At 38.6% G+C, this 20,673-nt stretch overlaps 1 protein-coding gene across 1 annotated transcript in view; it reads left to right on the top strand.

Annotated features, from left to right (window-relative positions):
- The first annotated feature begins 1,385 nt into the window (after positions 1 to 1,385).
- Positions 1,386 to 20,673, top strand: part of lef1 (lymphoid enhancer-binding factor 1) — a 45,595-nt gene continuing 26,307 nt past the window's right edge. The window contains 3 exon segments of the mRNA XM_084401787.1: positions 1,386 to 2,098; positions 3,587 to 3,653; positions 4,495 to 4,622. Coding sequence (XP_084257913.1) covers positions 1,892 to 2,098; positions 3,587 to 3,653; positions 4,495 to 4,622 — 402 coding nt within the window. The 5' untranslated portion in view covers positions 1,386 to 1,891.

Genomic DNA, 20,673 nt, shown 5'->3' with positions numbered 1-20,673 from the left:
TCAATTAAAATCTGCTGATAACGATATCTGTAATAGCCTAAGTATTTTTTAAAGCAAAATTGCACAATTGATTATTATGTAATTGTCATTGATTAATTAAATGTATAGCCTATTTCTAACAAATATTTATCGTCAAATTTCAGAGCATGTTACACAATATGATTTTTTTTTTTCTTTTGCAACGGTTCATATTAGATAGAAATAATTCGTTATGTACACGACCCCTAATAAATTACATGGTATATCAAACATTGGATGATTATACAGTGTATGTTTTATAAATAAGCTTAATTGCATACAAAATTTTAATTTAGATTACCTTGAGAACAAAAGAAGCAGTCGGGTCAACCTCAAGTATTCATTAAATCATGCATGCATGAGAAAATGTATTTAATAAGATGACTACGAGATAAAAACAACTTTATAGATCTTTTCAAACGCAATCTCATCCTCTATTATTATACAGCTGCATTAAAACGATTCACGCATTTGCATATTTGATTTCACCCTTTGCAAGCTAATGCAGATCAATGATTATAGGCTAATATAGGCCAAAAGGTGGGTTTTCTGTATTGTTATTATTATTATTTTAGCATTTTTGTTTTCTATTTAAATGACCATTTATTATGGTCATTTCATAATTGCAAAAACGTGTCTCAGATTTTTATATAATATTCTAATATTTGTCTCCTATTTTTTTGTTTATAAATCCAAAATAAGCACAAAGGGTGCTGTTGATACTATTTACTATAGTAACACTAAGAACAATTACATATTGAATTTGTTGTGCTAATCAAATGTACTTGCTCAGAAATGATTATTAATAATGATATATTATATAACAGTTATGTTATCCGCCATCCCACATATTTAATTATAATCATTTCGATTCAAACATTTGCAAACAAAAATATAAATACATAAAACATATTTAAAATCATAAGATGACAAGCCTATACAATGTTGTGCATCTTTGTGGTTCCAATATAAGTAGCCTACATTAGAAAGTGTTACTTTCAAACATTATGATGAAAAGCTCGTGGATATTAGCTATATATCGAATTAAACTGATTTACATGAAACCAGTCATCCAACATTCAATACAATGTTCACAAATGACTTCTGATGTTTCCTGTAAATCCTAAATATTTTACACCGCTTATGTATGATCCCGTAGCTCTTTTCTAATTGGTTAAACTGACGTTGTTGTTACGACACTGTTTTCGTTTCCAATAACCCCAAAAATGAACGTCCACATTTTGTCTGCTCTCTGTCCATTTTTTGTTGGACGAACTGTATAAAATCCCCCTTTACTTTCCTCTGGTGTCAGTCAATACATGTGCGTGCGTGTGTGAGGTGTCAATCACAGCGGCGGCTTCTCTTTCATCTCTATAGTCAGTCAGAGATCAGGGGGAGGAGTACAGCACTACACTCTCTCCAGCCCAACATTACTCTCAGTCTCTGCTGAGCTCATTTCTGAAGAGGGACACCTTTTTACCCAACAAACAAAACGGGAATGACACACAGCATCTGAACTCCAGCACTTTTTTTTTTTTTTTTTTGGGAGTCGGGATTTTTTTTTTAACAGTCACAACCGTCCTGCGTTCATTTGAGCTTTAACTTCTGACGCTTGCTTTAAAAACACCCAAGGAACTGTACTTTAACTTTTTTTTCTTCTTCTTTTTTCTTCAACATTCAGCGCCGCTACATTTTATTCCCCCGTCTGGATTCTTGAGTGTTTCACCGGTCGCGCGCTCTTGCTTGCAGTTGACCAAAACACTCTCGCGCGTGTTTGGAGTGCGCGCGAGCTGAAAGTATACGGGGGTTTCTGTTGCACGCGTTCGCTTTCCGGGCGTTTGTAGGGTGAGGAGGACTTTCAATCACCCGAGAAATGCCGCAGTTGTCAGGTGGAGGAGGCGGCGGGGACCCGGAGCTCTGCGCCACCGATGAAATGATCCCGTTCAAAGACGAGGGAGACCCGCACAAGGAGCAGATCTTCGCGGAGATCAACCACTCCGAGGAGGAGGGAGACTTAGCGGAGATCAAGTCATCTCTGGTCAACGAGACCGAAATCAGTCCCAACAGTAACAGTCACGACGTGAGTAACTCACTCCTCAGACCCACGTGAAGGTCTCCGTCAAACTTCGTGTCCAGCTGTTGGGAAGTTGGAATTTGTTCTCAAAATTAAGTGACATGTTGATATTTTAGCCTCTGTTTCTGTTAGTGTGTGTGTGTGTGTGTGTGTGTGTGTGTGTGTGTGTATGGTTTAAATGGTAGAGCTACACGTGTTAAAGTCAACAAACTAATTTTGACCCACAGTCCTTATAGGCGAGAGAGAAAAAAAACACACTAAAAGGGCCTCGATGGTCATAATTTTCTTCATTGATCACAGAAATGATTCAATGTTTAAATTTTTTTATAAGATTATTCATTCAAATCATCATTAACAATATTCCTTTTTAACCCACAGTCGTTATTTAATTTTCAAAGGCTTTGTTTATTAATATTTTCTTTTACTAATCACAAAATAGTCACTATTCAATATATGTATTTGAAATTGTACTAAGACAAAGCCTGCTTATTCAGTTTATTCAACAATTTATGTTGAACAGTTATTAAACAATATTGTAAACATGATATTGCAATACCATAACAATGCTAAACGTTGTTGTTATTATTATTGCAATTTTTCTGATTAATATTAATTATCTTGGAAAGTCTGCCAGATAATATGGTGATGCACATATTTTAATATTTCTGAAACAGCTCATTATACCTCTGATTGGTTTATTGTGATATTATTTTACAATATTCTGCTATTTGCTTTATTTTTATTAATATAGGCCTACATATGTATTAAAAATCAGCACACCCCATTTATGATGGCGACAAATTAATTTGCCTGTCCTCTTACAAATTACATACTGCAATTTCACACAAAGAGTAAAGAATTATCCAAAATGAATTTTGTGAGACCGTTTAGTTGAGACAGAATTTTGTGTTTCTCTGCTTTAAAAAAATCATAAAAAATCAAATCAATTCCCATTACTGCTTGGTCATGTGAATCAAGTAAAATGAACTGAAGAATAAGCAGATGCTTGGCTTTATTAATGAAATGTATTTCCTCCTGGCATCGACAGCATGCAGGGTTACAGCATGACATGAGAAAGAACAAACTGATGGGCTGAGTGTTAATTGGGAAAGCGGTGCCGATCCTCACTCTGCTGGAAGGCACCCAGAGGGAGCTGAACTCCAAATGGGAGTTTATTTCCCGGCACTTCTGATTCATAATGCGGAGTGAACGAGAATAGTAGCGAAGCCTTTCTTTTTCCTTCCTTAAGATACCGACCGCATCTGTGGTCAGACTCCACAGCAGAGAGAGAAAATGACTGAGTTTAATCAATGTATAAAAAAAAAAACCTCAAGTTATCTTTTCCTTATGGATGCCTTCAGCCAAAAATATGATCAAAGCATGCCTTATTTTGTCAGCTTTTTTCCTTCAGATAGCAGGAATCCTGGAAAAACATAAACGCGTTGCACATCAGAATTTAAGCTGTTAATATCTCTCTCCTACATTTTTGAACAGGCAGCTAGACAGTCCCAAATAACACCAGACTCTTACCATGAGAAGCACAGGGACCATCCGGATGATGGTAAGTCCTATGGCTTGGGGTAAAAACATGGCGTATTATTATTAATTCTTTGATTCAGTGATGTACTTTTTTTTTATTCTCAAAGCATGCTTTTACGAAATCATGGCATTTTCATTTTATGATGTTAAAACACTTGCAAAGAAAGCAATTTACACACACGCACACACACACACACACACACACACACACGACTATATATATATAGTCTCTCTTTTTTAAAATTCAAATGAATACAAGATATAATTTGTAATAAATATGCTGGTAATTATTCCGATTTGTTCATTCGCTTCACTGATCACGATGGCTTTGTGAAGGGAATTTCACAGCCCACAGTCTGTTTGTTGTCGACACGTAATGACACGTGCCAGGGAAGTGCCCCATCTTCCTGTGACACGCTGGCCTCCAAACACACCGTCTGAGACTCTATTGTCAAGAGCAGCATGTTGCTGTGATGGCCCGGAGTTCATTTGATCTCTGTTTGCACCCGGGTCTTTTTTTTTTTTTTTTTTTACGCCGAGCAGGGCGCCGGGGTCACAGTGAAGTGACTTGATTGTCTTTTTGCCCTTTGTTCTCTGCTTGCTGTGAATTAGGATGCTAATTTTCAGCTAAACACTTCAGTGGCCTCAAAACGGCTTCCTCGTTTTAGATGCCTACTTGATTTCCTGTTTAGCTTGGATTTCATGCATTTGTAAAAAAATGTGGCATTTGCTCATTTTTGATTCGTTGTTAAAGTTTTTTGTTTTTGTTTTTGTGACTGGATCACATCAAGTATTAGTTCAAATAAATGTAAATCTTGCCTAGGAATTCTTATTAATTCAGGTTGAATTTTATTCTCTCACAGGAAAGCACCAGGACATGTACAGCAAAGGCCACCCGTACCCCAGCTACCCAGGATACATCATGATGACCAATATGAACAATGATTCCTACATGAACAACGGTTCTCTCTCGCCTCCCATTCCCAGAACGGTGAGTGTTTTCCCGTGCCGTTCACTCCCGATCCCTCGCCGTCCGCCAGTGACATTTTTCATAACTTTATATCTTCCCTCATTGTAGCGTGCAGCTTTGGGTTATGACGTTAGTTGCTGCTTGGCGGCGTGTCTGTGACTAATGCTGTGACCCATATCCATATCTGCTCGTACTGTCTATGCTTTTCAGCGTGGCAGAAAAAAAAAAAAAAAAAAAAACGATATTTGTATGATTGTTTTGAAAGGACGTGCACTCTTTTGGATAAATGTATAGAACTTACAGACGTTTACCCTCTCGGTTATTCTATAACGCAACCGCTGATGGAAGGAGGGGGTTTAAAAAAAAAAAATGAAAAAGATGGTGGATACGCTAGCAGCTGTCCACCCTAATCCTGTTTGGTAGTTTTTGTGTGGTTAAGACTCCCTGTTTGGCAGTGTACTGGTGCCTGGAAGAGATGGCCGCTGCAGGCAGTCTGTGAGCCCGATGAGAGAGAGGGCTTTCTCCGCTGAGCTCATCTCATCCATTGTTTGCACAGCTCTGAATTCAGCTCCTTTATCAGTCTGCGGCCGTGCGATTATGGTTCGGTTTTTGCTGTGGTGACGGACACCAAACAGAAGATTGACCTGTAATCAATCGAAGCATTTGGGATAAATGGTTATTATGACTTAGTTAACATCTTTATTGCTTGGTTCTTCTTAAGCAGATACATTTACACAACGAGATGTGGTTTATATGCACAAACACAAAAAATGCCTTTGGGTCAGCAAGGTAGTCACTGGAACATCCTTTGTGGTTTTAAAGCCTTTGCTTGGGAGGTACACACACAAAAAAAAAAAAAAATCCACAAATAATAGCAGATTATTTCCACTCGCACTTTTACAATGATTTTGCAGAGTTGTTGCAGAATGTGCGACCATTTGCAACTTACCTGAATTTCTCTTTTTCACTCTGTGTGCAAATAAAACCGCAATCACGCCAGATCCTTTTCCTCGAACTCCTCCGCCTGTTGTCTCTTTCTCTTTCTCAAATATTCGGACACAGTATCTCCAAGGCCTGGGATCGGTTTTCTGCGAGATCAAAGGCATCTTCTTTTTTTTTCTACTCCCTCCCCCCCCTTCATTCCCCTGAAGTTTGGATTGATTTCCATTGGCTATGACATTCCAGTGCCTGAACTCCCTCCCAGTCATGAAACAGACAATATTCTGGTGGTCAGCATTTTTTTTGAGTGCGTGTTGTTGCTACCTGGTGAAACGCCAACCAACCGTACGAGTACAATGTTCTCCAGCCCCCCAGCAGTAGTGGATATTGGCATCATGGTGCTTAGTGATCCATGAAAGCTTTACATGTTGCTCTAATCTGATAGACGACATCTGGAAATGGCATCCAGGGTTCCTTTGAGATGACTAACTTGGGGTCAGCAGATAATGTTTCCAGGTAAACACTGGGGCTGCATTGTCTCTGGTGCCCGTAGCTTTGAAGTTATAATATTTTAACATTAGTATGAAATGGTGAATTGGGAATTAAGACAACCTAGGCATTTCCTCCTTTTGAAATGATTTCCCTCGCGCCGGGACGTTTCATGTAGTTCCGCTTATCTCGGGCCCCTTTTAATCAGTTGGAGAGAAGAATGGGGTGAATGGGGTCCTGGATTTCATTGAATTGTTTAATCTGTTCTTCATCCCCTTTCTTTCGTTTCTTCATCTTAAATTGGATTATTTAAAGTTCGAGCGCAAAGTTTCGTCTCACTAAGTGTTTGAGATGTTACATGTTTGACCTGTGACCCATGAGTTAGTTAATGCCTTTATCTAAACGTCCTGAAATTCTTCAGAATGTGCTGATCCAAAGGCTTTTTCACGTTTCGAAACTATAACAATAAGGGAAATGAGTGATCTACTCAAAGTAAGCAAATACGAAAATCTAATTTCCCCATGTATAATAGGTGGTGCTGAATATCAACCAAATTTACTCCTGTATAGTGGTTTGCACACCGCTTTTTTTCTATTTTAGCTGCGATTTCAGATTCAAAGCTTTTCTATATTTGGTTGTGAAGTTGCTATCATTTGATACAAACTATGTCATTGGGCAACATTGTAAATGGCATATTATTTCAAAACCGTGTTTGTGACAAATAGTCACGTTTGGTGTGCAAAAGTCTCAGAGAAGAGCAGAAAATTTAGAACAAAGACCATTAAATCCATGGAAATTAGGTTAAATTATCATTTAAGTTGATTGCAGTGACGCTTTGAATTCTACCTTACTTTCAACTAGGCTGTTTTGATGGGTAGCTTGCTCTCCATATGTATGAATGGCTACTGTAGTACATTTGCTGGAGCTACTGATGGAGCAACTTCTGTCCTTGTGCCGTATACCTCCCCCATCCTGACTGGCCTCTGGCAGTGGAGCTCGGGAAGAACCGACCCAAGATATACACTCGCACTCGGCCTGCTTTGATGTGGGATGTGACGGATCTCTTAGCGTGGACATGCCGTGGAATCACAAACCCCCCCAAACCCTGGCTTTGCCTAAAGAGATTTCACACAGCTGGATCATCTACTCTTACTCTTTTCCTTTCTGCACCATTCGAAGAAACTACAGTTCCCAGCAGCCCTTGTGTGTGGTTTTTGTAACATTATTTCTGTAGCACACTTTCATAGTTTTCAGTATTAGCATTATTATTGACATCATAATCTACATTTTTGAACTTCTAAACTCGCCCATATGCCTTCCTGACGCTCTTAGCACGTACTTTAAACGCGTGTCATCTTTTGATGAAGGCAAGCAAAGCGAACCGCACCCACACATGGGTGATAAGGGGCAAACAAGTAGCCATATCATCTGTTGAGCAGGTCTGAACACCAGCGTGGCCTAGACCTCGCAGATTTCAGCAACCCACGGCCCTTTGAAGTGCACTGGTACAGACGCAGGGTTTTGAAACAGAGGGCCATTGATACTCTGTTTACATCGGCTGGTTACCACAGTCATATTGAATCCATGTGTCGGATGTACAAAGAAAAACAGGCTGGCAGTGTTATTAGGTTAATTTTCAAAGGTTTGCCTCCATGGGGCATTTAACCAACCCCGAAATATTAATGGCAAGCGACCCACTGAAATTCGTTAATTGCAATGTCTTCATAGTAGGAGACTATAAAAACTTTTGAAATTCTGTCCAGAACGCCCAAATGAAATAGCTTTTGTGTGTATTCGAGAAATGCTGTCATAATATTGTGTTGAATAATTACTTTTGTTCCTCTTTGTAAGTCGCTTTGGATTAAACCATCTACTAAATGCACGAATGTAAAATTCATTAACAATTTTCGTAATATACAATGCCAAGTTGCCATCATTTTTGAGCTGGCGTTGAACAGGCTTGAACACACGAGTGTTATTTCTTGACTTTTTAATGCACATCTATTCTGCAATCCAGCGGTATAGCACCTGTTGAGAGGATCCTGAGGGCACGTGTAAATGAAGTGCAGTGTTGTGTTTTGTCTTCGCATCACAGTTGTCATCACTTTTCCTGTATGTTATGTCTCCAGGCCCGGCTGTGACCTCCATCACCCTCCGGCGGCCTCTTTAAATCCTGCTTTATTTTGACAATATAGCTGACGCTCTTGTAGCTACCAGTTTAGTTGTTTTTCTTGTGCAACTCCTTTTCATTGAATGTTTTTGGCTTCATTTTGTGTATTCTCATTCCCAGTGTCATTTGAAGCTCGTTTAGTCTCGAATGACTTAAAATCCCCATGTTTTTCTCTTTTTACAATTGTTTGTTTGAGAATCGACATTCGATGCGTGTCAGTAACCCTCTTCGCTAGTTGTATAACTGTTGAAAATTGTGTAGCACTGGTTATTTTGGCACGTAGAAACACCAGAACAGACAAGTCGAGTGTCTCGTCAAACCTTCGTCATCTCAAGAGAAATTCATCAGTGACAGTGACTGAAACCGCATTGTGTTTGCGGACATGCATGCGCGCATCTCTGAACTTCACGTGCACTGCTTTTTACTGATTAATAGAGGCTCTGTGCCACTAGGTTCCACTTTTTTCCCCATTTTTTTTTCTGAAGCTCATTATTTTTATTTTTTTGTCAGGCTGTTTGTGTATGTGGGGGCAAAAGAGCTTCACATGCTCCGTGGATCAGACGCCACTGAAATATTCATGCTCCCTGGTGTAGGAGTTTGGTAAAGGGTTTCTCTGAGTTACAGTACAAAAGATGGCTTGCCACCAGGCTTTATTAGCAAGGCTGTTTAATGGATGTATAGATACAGCCTCTTTTTTTCTTTTTTCTTGCATGCACTCACTCCCTCTCTCTGTGTTGCACACCAAAACCCCTCTCTCTCGGCATCTCGCAGTCAGTCAACTCATGTTTGCAGCGGATGGGAGGGGTGGGCTTTGCTATCAGCTCTTTTTGTGTGGTCTCTCGGCCGTAAAAAACACCCTGTTCTTTGAATGTGAAAAGAGCCTGTCTTTAATTTTTGGGGAACTCATAAAAGTTTGTCGCTCCTTTCATATCTGCCCGCGGAATTAAAAACAAATGCTTCCTTTTTTCATCCGCCTTTGAACTGGCCAATTATGGAGTTGTGAAAATAAAAATCACCCTGTCAATCTCTCTTGCTCCCTCTCCTCCTATTTTACTCCTTTCTTTTCCAGCTTTTTCCGTTTTAACGTCGCTCTCTTTGATTTTTCTCTCCTTCGCTCCCTTGTTTTTGTCTTTTTCTGTCTTCCCTTCTCTCTCGTTTGTGTTGAAGGTGTGTGTGTTGGGGGGGGGGGGGGGGGGGGGGGATCAGTGATGTCAAAGTCAAAACCGAGAGCATTAAGAAAACTGGCGAAATGCAATCCAGCTGCAATCCGACATGACGCTGGAAAAAGGGGGCTGTGGAGCAGAGAGCTGCGGCGTATTCCCAGGGCGCACAACTGCTCGCGGCCTTGGCTTTGATCTCTTCAAAGCCTTCTGCCTCCTACTAGATGAAGAGTCTTGGCTTCGTTTCGTGAGCGTTGGAGAGAGAGAGAGAGAGAGAGGAAGGGGAGGGTGAGCGAGGGATGGTGAGGGGAATTAGAGGGGGTTGTTGTGCATGGAAATGGATAGGGGGGGGGGAAGCCGAACTGAGATGGCGAACGTAGAAAAAAAGTGACAAAGATACACTGAAGGAAGGCAAGCAGGAAGTTAAAGGTGTCCTCTTGCCCTATTCGGACCAAAATCAATCAGATTGTGAGAGTAATTACATGTAATTCAGCACAAGTCTCAGGGGGTTTTGTTACCTGAGGGACTCTGACCCCAGAAACGGAGCCCAGGCAGGGGAAGGGAGGACCAGCGGAGGGAGGGGGAGAGGAGGTGTTGAAAAGCAGGCTGCCCTGTTGCCGTCCAGCAGAGCAGAAAATGGGAGCACAATGCAGTGATTACCCTTGCAGATGTCCCCATATTTATGCGGGCGATGTTTTGGTGTGGCGTAGGCGGTGGGATTGCTACGGAGCTAACGAGGCTCGGCTATTGTAGTGGAGCGTGTGCCCGGTTCTGCCAACACCCCCCCCCCCCCCCCCCCCCCCCCCCCCCCAACCTCCAGGCTTTCCCACATTAGACTGAAACGGGGAAACTAGCCCGCCCCTGGAGGTGTCCAATTTGCGCAAAATACACTTACTTAAGATGCTGATGGCAACATAAACACATTTTCAGTGACCCAGAGAGCAGGGTGGCCTGTAGACATCTGTTATGGTGATATATAGGCTACACTGGAAAGAAAACTGTGTATAAACAACTTTCACAAACAATTACTAAGAAATGGCAAGTAACACATTGAATTACATGTGATATTTTGTAGTAGAAAAACAGACTTTTTTTTTGTGTTCATTGCATGATGAATTTATTAATGAGTAAATGAGATGTGCACAACATTTCTGAAATCAGTTTTTATACATGCATGTTTATATTATATAAATTTATATTAAAACAATAAAATATTCAAAAATGCTTATTTTTATGTAAACAAGTTTTGTATAAAAATTTAATAATTTACGAAAATCATTTATATGTGACCCTGGACCACAAAACCAGTCACATGGGTCAGTTTTTTTTTTTAAATTGAGATTTATCTGAATAAATAAGGTTAGAATAGGACAATATTTGGCCGAGATACAACTATTTGAAGATCTGGAATCTGAGGGTGCAAAGAAATCAAAACATTGAGAAAATTGCCTTTTAAAGTTGTCCATTTATGTTCGCGATTGTGCTGCATTCACTCACAAAAATAAATGTTTTATATATTTACGGTAGGAAATGTACAAAATATCTTCATGGAACATGATCTTTACTTAATATCCTAATGATTTTTGGCATAAAAGAAAAATCCATAATTTTGACCCATACAATGTATTGTTGGCTATTGCCACAAATATACCCGTGCGACTTGTGACTGGTTTTGTGATCAGTTCGATTATTAATTTATTGATTTATTGATTTATTTTTTCAAAGAAATTACTTTTATTCAGCAAGGACGCATTAAATTAATCAAAAGTGACAGTAAAGACATTTATAATGCTACTTAAGATTTCTATTTCAAATAAATGCTGTTCTTTTGAACTCTCTTCATCGAAGAATCCTGAAAATATTTATCATGGTTTCCGCAAAAATAATAAGCAGCACATTTGTTTTCAACATTAATAACAATCAGAAATGTTTCTTGAGCAGCAAATCATCATATTAGAATGATTTCTGAAGGATCATGTGACACTGAAGACTGGAGTAATGATGCAAAAAAAAAAAAAATGCACAGGAATAAAAGACTATATAGGAATATATATAAAAAAATATATTTAAATTGTAATATTATGGCTTTGCTGTATTTTTGATCAAATAAATAGGGGTTTTTTTTTTTTTTTTTTTTTTTTTTACTGTATACACACCACTCAATTCTTGTTTTGTTTTCTCCTATGTTTAAGTACTGATGTTCATGCCTCGATCACGGTTTACACAAACCGTAACCATTACCAGTGCCCCCTAATCTCAGCCTATTGTTAATAAGGTTCATCAGACAAATTGACTGCTCTGCTGCTTTGATCTGATCTTTCATCTCTGATTCTGGCCTTCTGCATTACTGTTACTGATCTCAACAGACCTGCATTGTGATGTTTTTTTTTTTCTTTTTTTCTATCGCTAATTGATTTGAGCCCATGTGGAGTGTTTATTTATTGCTAAAGGGCCCTTCACAAAAATATAGAGCCTGTGATATAAGACAGCATGGTCAAATACACTCTAGAACGGGCATTTCTGTATTTTTTTTAGAACATGCGTTATTATTCACCCCCCTATTTTGTTCTATGATTTGCTCTGTCTAACTCACTCTCGTTCTGGTTGCGGATGTGAGGCCTGAGACGAGGAGCACTTTGTTTACTTTCCCTGGTTGTTTGATGCTGGATGATGAAACCTATAAAAATACTCCGCAAGACTGCGTTTGTTCATCTTTGCCTTTGTGAACTTCTTGCAACCACTTCAGCGCTTTAATAATGACATCTGTGCCTCTCAAAGGATGTGCATAGGTAAAAATAACATTTAATTTACATCTTGGTTCGAGACTACACTATACTGATGTTAGGCCTGCAAACTTCTGAAGGAACTTGACTGTGTTTGTTTCTCAAGACCTTAAAACCCTTTTGATCTGAAATGTTTGAAATTAGTTTTGTAGATACGAAACTAGTCGTTTACATTCTTTATCTTTATCGAAATTTTTTAATTAGAATCTTGCAATTATAATGCATGTGGCTTTTATGATGATTAATTGCGAGAATACATGGAATTTATTCTGTCAGTTATAAAAGTATTTCTCACACCATTTAAAATTATGCAGTGACGGCAAAAAATATTAAAAAATACTTTAAAAGAAATGGTGACCAGTTATAGGGCCTAAGAAGGACTTTCATAGATTTTAAATTGATATCTTGATATTAAACATTAAAATAATTTCATAGTTTTGAACTTTTTGTAGTTTGTCATTGACTGGCTGTGCGTAGAATCATAAAGATGGCTGGAAGCGAGCACTGAGTTACCAAGATTTGGAGATGGGCTGAAATATTTAAGTTTTGAAGCCATATTTCAAATGATCTAGCATGTAAGCATTTTATATGAACACAAATGCATTAAAATATCTCTTTGACGATGTCCGTTTCAGTCCTGTTGAGAATAAGCCTTAGGGATACATATTGTTGACACAAATAACAGCTGTAAGACATAAGAAAGAAGTTTAAAAAGTGTTTTCCACAAATTTCTAGTGGATAATTTAGTTGCATAATAGTCAAGAGTTGCTACTTGCTATTGCTAGTCGGTTACAGAAAGGTGGTATTTCTCATTCTTGAGAGCATTTCATTGGAGAACAATTTGTCTACGCCCCTGAGTGCAAGATGAGTCCTCAGTATTTTCCATCTGTACAACAGAAGAGAAACACTGTAAATGCATATTTGCACAAATATGACCTCCAAAGCTAACAGACACGGAATAAAAGCCACAAATGTCAAATTCATCAAACATATTCCGATTGGCTGTGACTTGTGTAGTACATTGTGGAGTTTTGGGGATTTTGTATGTACCATAATGGTATAATTCATATTCCAGCAGAATACTCTAGGTAGGTTTGCCTGGCATACAATGATATTTATACCTGGTCTTTAATCAATATTAATGTATCTTAGATGGCATACATCTATGCTGCTTATGCATTATAGATTTAGTCTGCAGTTATTGGAGCCATTTTGAAGATAATACTGACTGATAGTTTCTCAGCTCGTTCTGTATCTGCACGCCCATGACGTGATGTTATTTATGAACTTGTTTTGAGATTGAACATTAATTAAAACCTTGTTGTAGCACATGGCACCTTTATTTACACTTCTGTTTTTCAATCTGTTATTTAATGGACGATGCACAAGAATTTTGCAGACACAGGGTTAGGCTAATTTTATGAGTTTTTTTTCTTTTTTTTTCCCGTTAGACCAGATCTTGGACCTGTTCCCTCTCCTATCCCATTATCTCCTATTTAAATTGCACAAAGTCAAGAAAACAAAGATCTTGTGCACGTTTGCATACTCCGCCGTCCCCTCTCGCCTTGTTTGCACACAGCCGATGTTTTGTTTGCTTTAGTCGGGACAATAGCCACAAAAGTATCGAACCGGGGGAGGTGCCCGTCCTGTGTGTGAGCCGACTTTCAAGAGCTTGTTGAAGTGCTCCCTAGTCATGCGTGGGTTGAGAGAAGTCATTTGTTCTCCGGGGATTATAGTGCGAGTGTGTGTGTGCGCTCTCAGACTGAGGGTTTTCGCTGGCTGATGCTAAATTGAAAAGCAGTTGTGTTGAGGTTAACTAGCTAATTCCCTCACAATGTGAGGAGGCCACATTTATATGAGAGGTTTGTGCGTAATGCGGTATTGTCCTACCTACAAGCAAAACAGTGCAACAAAGGCTTTGTGTGATAAAAGAGTGAAGATGTAGGGTTGTTACAATTGATCCCTCTGTCTTATTGAGACTTATTCAGTCTTGAATCTGACAGAATAGATTGTGATCTCTTGCGCTCTTTGAGAAATATCACAATTACTTTTTAAATGATCTCTGTGATAGAGAACTGCACAAGTAACGATTTCAAGCAAAATAATACGAAAATAGATTTTGGGAAATAACTATTTATTTTATTATTATTGGCATTATTATTATTTTTGTAAATTAGTGGAACATGAATAACATGCTAGTTGAGGACAGGTGTTTAATTATTTTTCTTAGTGAAAATTAGTGTTTCTTACTGACTTATAATAAAGGAGTGTCATATGATTTCATAAGCCTTATGATTTCTGTGATGCCAAAAACAAACAGGCCCCTACCCAATGCCTCCGCCCCCATAGTCATGTACCAGTCTATGCAACTATGGCGAAATCTGAGGGTATGATGTCATCGATAAGTGAAAGCATTTCGTGTTACTACAATAATTCAGGTTGAATAGGTATCTAACTCCTCTACTTATTTGATGGCAAAGACATCGCTTCCATCCCAAAAACCATAGTTTTCATTAGAGATGCACCTATATGAAAATCTTAGCCGATACCGATAATTATTTATATTTGAAAGCCGATAACCGATATATTGGCCCATAAATCTAAATCCAAATTTTTATATAATTTTTGCTTACAAAAACAAAAATCTCACCATTACAATCCATGTCCCAAGCACACACAATTATAATGTTCTCATTATAATCTTATGTAGCCTATGTGACAGACTTGTGCTGCACACGTTGCACTGTATTTTCATTTTTTGAGTGATTCCAATCATATTTCAAGCAATTCAAAAGGATCATGGCGAACAATGCGCATCTGAAGGGTCTCAGCTGAAGGACATAATCCATTGTTTATCGACTTTAATACATCGGCCAAATTTCTTATCGGGCCGAAAACGATAACATCAAAAATGAAGCCGATAACAATATGGTTGCTGATATCGTGCATCCCTAATTTTCATGAGCAGCTCCATACATAACACGATAGATAGTCCAAGTAACTAATATATTACAAATGTGACAAGATTAAGGAGTTAAAGCGATCACTAAAAGGGGAACTAAAAGAAGAAAACATATATTAGGAGTATGTTATCTCACTTTTCAGAAACACTTTGGGAGCTTATGCTTTATCCGGGCGGTGGAGGTTTAGATGTTCCAGGTTTCTAATTATTATTAATTACTAATAATGAACTATTATTAGTCAAGATCAGGCAAAAGGGAAGGACCTGCGTTAATATCGTAGAAGATTTCCAGCGCTGTAGAGACCTTAAAGGGATATTTCACCGCTGGAAAGATGAATGTGTATTTAAATTAGGTCATTTATGTAGTAGAAATGTGAAATTATTTTAGAAGTTGGTGCCTTCTAGACTAAGAAGTTTTGGCTCATGTGGATGAAAGACAACAACTCCCAGAATGCACTTGCTATGCTGCCCTACGAGGACACTTCCAAGTAGTGGTGGAAAGTTTGATTCTTTTCAGAGACTCGTTCATTTTCAGTTCGTTCACCAAAATGATTCGTTCAGACTCGTTCACTGATTCGTTCAGTGATAATTTCTTCATATTAGATATATACTGCAGCAGGTGGCGAAAAAGAGTGTATTTTATGTTATGTTTTAATGAACGTATTTACTTGTTACAAAAAAAGTGATTTGGCTTTGTTAAAATGTGTGCCTTATTTACTAAATTAATAACATAAGTCTAAATAAGTGGTTCAGATGACCAAACCAAGGTTTTCTTGCATAATATTAACATTTTAATTATTTAGTCAGACATACACATTCATAAATCTGGGATTATATTAAACGTTGATGTTCTGTATGTTGAATATGAATATAAACAATTATATGTGCACACCTATAACTGCGCTTTGAATGAGATTAAATCACATGCTAAATGACCGATCTACCCAGTACTCTCATTCACGAACGAAAGTACCAGTTCAATTCGTTCACGAACGAGATCTCTCCCTCTCGTTCAGACTCAATACAGAGCGATCTCAGCAGTGATAGGCAAATTCGTTCAGTAGATCCAACCAAATACATGCCCCTTCACAGCCCGAACTGAAATGCTATTTGCTGACGTTATGAGACCAATAATACTGTCATATTTTTTTGGTTTGTTTTAGTTTTTAGAGAAGTGCATACATGAATAAAACGTAATGAATTCATTTTGATAATACAAAATGAACACAAGTAGTCAAGTAAATTGTTCAAATTGCAAAATACCACAAAACTAAGACTAAAACACACAACCAAAATATAAAAAAAAAGCAGGTAACGAGAAGTGTAAATTTAAATCAAGTAAACAGTCAAGTGCGCCCCCCTTAACTCAAACCAAGTAAAAAATGACGATGTTAATTTGTCTTTGTTATATTTAACCAATATATTGCGTTATTAACCTGTTTTCATTACAATGGTAAAGTGTAAATTTGATTATTTGATGCAAACATGCTAACTACACAAACCTAGCTCTATCGGTTCGCCATCATTATCGTTCAAACAACTGGTTATTTTCGTTCATGAACGACATACCAGTTCGTTCAACTCGTACACAAACGATAAGATCTCTCTCTCGTTCAGACCCGGTTCAGACTCAAAAGCAACTCGGTCAGTCAGTGAAGGGCGTATTCGTTCACTACATCCAACAAATCACATGCTCCGTCACATCTCATACTCGAAGGCTATTGGCTCGAGGTTCATTCTTTGACAGGTTGAAAACACCGGTTCACTGAGCTGCGCATGCGCTGCTAATAGCGCCGTGCTGCTGTGGAGGGAGGGATTTCAGTGAACGAGAAATATGAGTCAATTGATTACGTGAACGAGAACGATTCGTTCACCTAAAGGATTCGTTCAAAAAGAACGATTCGTTCACGAACGTAACATCACTACTTCCAAGCCACGCCTACCGGTTACAGAGGGCAGTATCGGAATAAATGATACAACTAGGCTACTAGTGACTCGAAACTGAAAAGACGGCGTTTTATCGTGAGATCCCCCTATGGGTGGGTTGAACACATGCAGAACGAGCTCCTCCTACTGGCTGTAGTCTCTCGCCTCTGGACAAAAAAGCCTCCCATGATGCAAAATGACGATTTTTGTGTCATCTGAGGTTTTTTTTCCAGACACACAATACAGAAATCTCTCGTCTCAGGGGGACACGAGGGAGGGAAGCACGGTCATTCGAAAATACTACCGGGTTTCTACAGATACAAAGCTTAATGCTAATCGGTGAAGTATCCCTTTAAGGAGCAGGAAGGCCTTAAGGTTGCTTTATTTCTTCTCGATACGCGAGTAACGTTGGTTTTTCTGCGTTTCACAGAACTAAGATATGCTGTCTCTTGCTTGATCGTAACCCTTCTTTTTAAAGTTATATTCCCCTGGCATTTTCGTCTTTTGTATTTTCTCTGCCATCTCTCTCTTTCTATAGTCGTTCTGCTAATGTCGGTCTTGTGCACTGAGCTCTCTCTCCTCCCCCTTACTGCTGATTGGCTACAAGTGTGTTTTGGTGCTCAAGTAAGAGATCAAATCTGCACCATGAACGGCAGAGTATGTATTTTCTGCAGAGCTATTGGCAGCAAAGGTAATTGGAAAAATAATGGTTTCCAAACATACAGAAGACTGCATTTATCTCAAGAAACAAGCAGTATTTACTGGTTTCTTAATGTCATGTCATTGTATTGCCGTTTCGTAGAGAAATTTACTTTTTTTTTCGCAATTGGCAGACACTTCTTACAGTGCATTTTATCATTTATAATTTCATGCATTCCCTGGGCATCAAACCTATGACATTGACATTGCTATATGTGGAAAAGTTTACTTAGCACATTAGCACTTTAGAAAATGGAAAACACTTTACCTTTAAATATAACAGTATGCTTGGGATACAGTGAGTTTATTTGGAGAGTTAAAGGACTTGGAGAGTTATATCAGAGTTTTTTTTTTTTTTGGGTGGTATCCTAAATGAGCAATTCCACTGCACATTTTGTCCCATTGCTGAACACTGGAAACACAAGCTCATGCAAAAAAAGTTTAACCTTTCGCTGCGCTCAAAAGTTCAATTTTGGCGAATTTGTATCACGCGAAGACGTGTGTCCAATAGAAGATCGATATGTGATGCACTGATCTTTTAACTGAATTAACAGAACGCAATCTTTAAAGCTGCAGGTTTGCAGCAACGCAGGAAAGTGGCGCAGATTGTATATTTTTACATTTTTGATTTGTAATATGTTGAGCTTGTTTTTAAAAAAGACGCCACAGAGCGTGATGTCATAACATGACCGTTGCAGTGCTCAGAGAAAATGTGTGCTAAAATCCACATCTTCTGCTATGTTAATTTGCTTTCAACCGGTGTAGACTTCTGTCTCTTTCCCACCCTCCCCCTGCTCTGCTTCCTCTTTTCTTCTCATCTCAATCCCTAACTCTGGGCCGTAAAGCTCAGGCTTTGTTGCTGAGAGTGTGAAACTAGGTCACTACCCGGCATCTGAAGTAGCTCCATTCACTACAGCCCAGCACTTCTGATGTTGCAGGTACAGTCACACGTGCACGTACTCACACACGGTAACACACACACACACACGTGTGGCAGAGGATCACCACTTCACTCAAACATTAACCTGAGCCTGCGAGGGAGCGGATTGTTCCAGCCCTCCATCACAAGCTCCCCCACAGGTCTCATTCTCCCCTCGCTGCAAGTTCCTCCCAAATCCAGAGTGGCAGCCATTTATGTGCCGTATACCTGTGTCTGCACATGCCAGGCAAATCCCATTCCTTCAAACGCCTGCTCAGAAATGACTCGAGAACTTGATATATCTTCCACCGCTTCCTTCTTTATTTGTGTTGTAGAAGAAACTGATTTTTTTTATGTTTTGAGGGAAGCAGCGCTTGCTTGTGCAAAACTCAGTGCCATGATGCTAGGTTGTTTTTGGTGATTGCTGTGCAGTTAGGTGTTCTGAGCTATTATCGTGAGGATCAACTATTACAGCAATTGAGGAGTTGAAATGGGTACATACAATTTTTTATTTTTTTTTGGTAATGATTCTGCTCTTAACCTTGTGGTGGGACCAATTATTTCTGTAGAAAAGACCATTTATCTATTTTGAAAATTTAATTGAAAATTACATCTATTTTAATGTCAATTTTTTATGCATGTACTTATTTTAAAGTATTATTAAAATAAATATGAATTTAAATAAAATAAACAAAACATTTATGTATATTAATATAGAATAAAACATGAAATAATTTTTTACATTTAAATTGCATGTATTTTTATTTTCTTAATTTTGTTTCTTTAAAGTGTTTTTATTTAATTTAATTAATTGATTAATTTTTGTCTCATTAGTTTAGTTGATTTTTGACAATTTATCGTTATGAACCCTTTTCACGGACTGTGACGCGTTTCCACAATTATCAACATTGCAAATCTAGTCATTTTTTTACAAAACTGAATACACATTTATAAGGCTATATATTGTTATATTACCTTGTCAGTAAATGACAAAAAGCTAATGAACGCTGCTGTGAGGGTGTTTCTAATACAATGACTGAGGGAGTGACCGCAAATTTGACATCTTTCTCTCTTCTGACCGCTGTAAATCAATCTCTCAATATTTCCCCCTTCTTTTGGAAAGTCGTGGAAACACTATTGCAGATTTTAACAACCATTAACAAAAAAATTCTGATCGCTTGAAAAAATAACAGTCTGCCTCTACTCAAGCCGCATGATTTTAGGGATCATTCATGTCTGTTACACGTTAATGCTTTGGGTTGTAATGTTAAAAGCTTTAGAAAGAGCGTCTACTGTAAATTTAGCAGTCCTTTAATTTGTGCTTTGCTACTGAGCTGTTTCATTTTCGTTGTCTGTTAAGCTAGCACTAGCATGTTGCATATACAGCGATTGGCCAGTCTGATTATGTTGGAGTATCGGCCTTCCATAAATAACCGAGTGAGAGAGAGCGAGAGCTGGCTCGGTATGAAAGAAAGGAATAAACAAGTATTCATTCACATGCTTTCCACACTTCCAACAACATTGTGAGGATCACGAATGCGTGTGTTTGGCATGTAGAAGTCGAGCTGGCTTTCAAAGTTTAATGTGTGTGGCTGTTGTGTCAGAATGCATGCTAATGGCACGTTGTGTTTGTGTGTGTGTGTGTTTGGCCAGTGGATGCTGCGTTGCCCGCTGACACCGGTCCACTTCAGTGGAATGTTTGACCTTTCGGTGGCGCTTTGAAGTGACCAGGTCCTGCTGTGAAAATGAGCCCTGCGTAAGCCTCAAGGTGAACGTGCAGCAGGATGTTGAGGACCCTTATATAACCTCCACGCAATGCAAAACTGTGACGATATTACCTCACAACCAATCAGCAATGTCCATATAATTGCAAACGCATGCAATTGTCGTCACAGCCCACACTCCAACACTTTCCACTTAATCCTTTGTTGTCAGTTTGTTGCAGCATTATTGTCGCCTTATTGTCTTGATAATTATTGCGTTTTATTCTCAATGAGCTTTAAATTCCTCGCCTCAGGTTGGCGC

This window comes from Rutilus rutilus, assembly GCF_951802725.1.
Source record: "Rutilus rutilus genome assembly, chromosome: 2".
In the NCBI taxonomy this organism is placed as follows: domain Eukaryota; kingdom Metazoa; phylum Chordata; class Actinopteri; order Cypriniformes; family Leuciscidae; genus Rutilus; species Rutilus rutilus.
This window is presented reverse-complemented; position numbering and strand designations above follow the sequence as displayed.